Genomic DNA, 1,185 nt, shown 5'->3' on the forward strand with positions numbered 1-1,185 from the left:
TTTGTCGCTGCAGCGGCGCGAAGCTCACGTAATCGTCCTGCTGGTTCGATGGTGACGACACTCGTGAATGTTGATGGTCGAACGTACCGTGATTACGTGCTCAACAAAGTCGTGCCCGCAAACAAAGCCAAGTTTGCAAGTGTTACCAAGCGAGTCGTCCTTCAACAGGACAACGCAACTCCGCACCGCTCCATCGACAACGACGCACTCGCACAAGTGTCAACGGACGGCTGGACTTTTGTTGTCCGCCGGCAGCCCCCGAAAAGTCCCGACCTCGGCAGCGAAGCGCCAAAACGAAATTTTGGAGTTCAAAATCGACAAGGCATAACCACCACCGAATATATTTAAATAATCATGATAAAAATAATAAACTGGGGGCCGTGTGACCACTTTTAAATTTCCCGCCATGAGTTCGGCCCGACGCACGCAACGGGAGTTGTGCGAAAAAGCCAAGCGTGAAATAGTAACCGTGCTCCAAGACAGCCTCTGCATGGGCAAGCTACCGCACGGAACCATCAAGGCCGTGGCATCCCGCTTCCGCTAGCACCGCAGCACTGTTCGAATTTTGTGGAGACGCTACAAAAAGGGTCAACAAAGTCGTTGAAAAAGGGCCGCGTCGGACGCAAGGCCCGATACACAACCGACGAAATAAAAGCGGCAATTCAAGAAGTACCTCATCAACAACGGAGCACGATGCGTGACTTGTCCGACGCCACCGGCATCTCTGCCTTCACACTTAACAAAGCTCTCAAGACGGGAGTCGTGCAGCGACGCTCGACGCGCCTCAAAACTCTGCTTACCGACGCCAATAAGTACGAGCGTTTGGATTTCTATTGTGCCCACCTTGTTCTGTCCCGCTCGGCCATTGACGAATACTTGGTTGCCGTTGCCGAAGGCAACGGCTCCAGCTCCGACGAAACCACCAGGACCGGCTCTCCAAGCGAAGTCCCATTTTCGGGCATGTGGGATGTCGTCCACCTAGACGAAAAATGGTTCAATGCAGATAAGGACCGGCGCAAAGTGTACCTTGTGGATGGTGAGGAAGTGAAGCCGCGTGGGTGCAAGTCCAAGCGGTTCTTACCCAAGGTGATGTTCCTCTGTGCCGTGGCCCGACCACAACCAGCGCTCGGTTTCGATGTCAAAATCGGGCTTTGGCCTTTTGTCGCTGCAGCGGCGCGAAGCTGA

The 1,185-nt window shown here is 54.0% G+C and overlaps 1 protein-coding gene across 1 annotated transcript; it reads left to right on the plus strand.

The window, feature by feature from the left end:
- Nucleotides 1-406: 406 nt before the first annotated feature.
- On the plus strand, nt 407-1,185 carry H310_12440 (hypothetical protein; the record flags this gene model as incomplete). Its single annotated transcript, XM_008879492.1, has 2 exons — nt 407-523; nt 574-1,185. 2 exons carry the CDS (start codon nt 407-409, stop codon nt 1,183-1,185), a joined length of 729 nt encoding a protein of 242 aa, XP_008877714.1.

The sequence above is a fragment of the Aphanomyces invadans genome (genome assembly GCF_000520115.1).
Source record: "Aphanomyces invadans strain NJM9701 unplaced genomic scaffold supercont1.39, whole genome shotgun sequence".
Lineage (NCBI taxonomy): Eukaryota > Oomycota > Saprolegniomycetes > Saprolegniales > Verrucalvaceae > Aphanomyces > Aphanomyces invadans.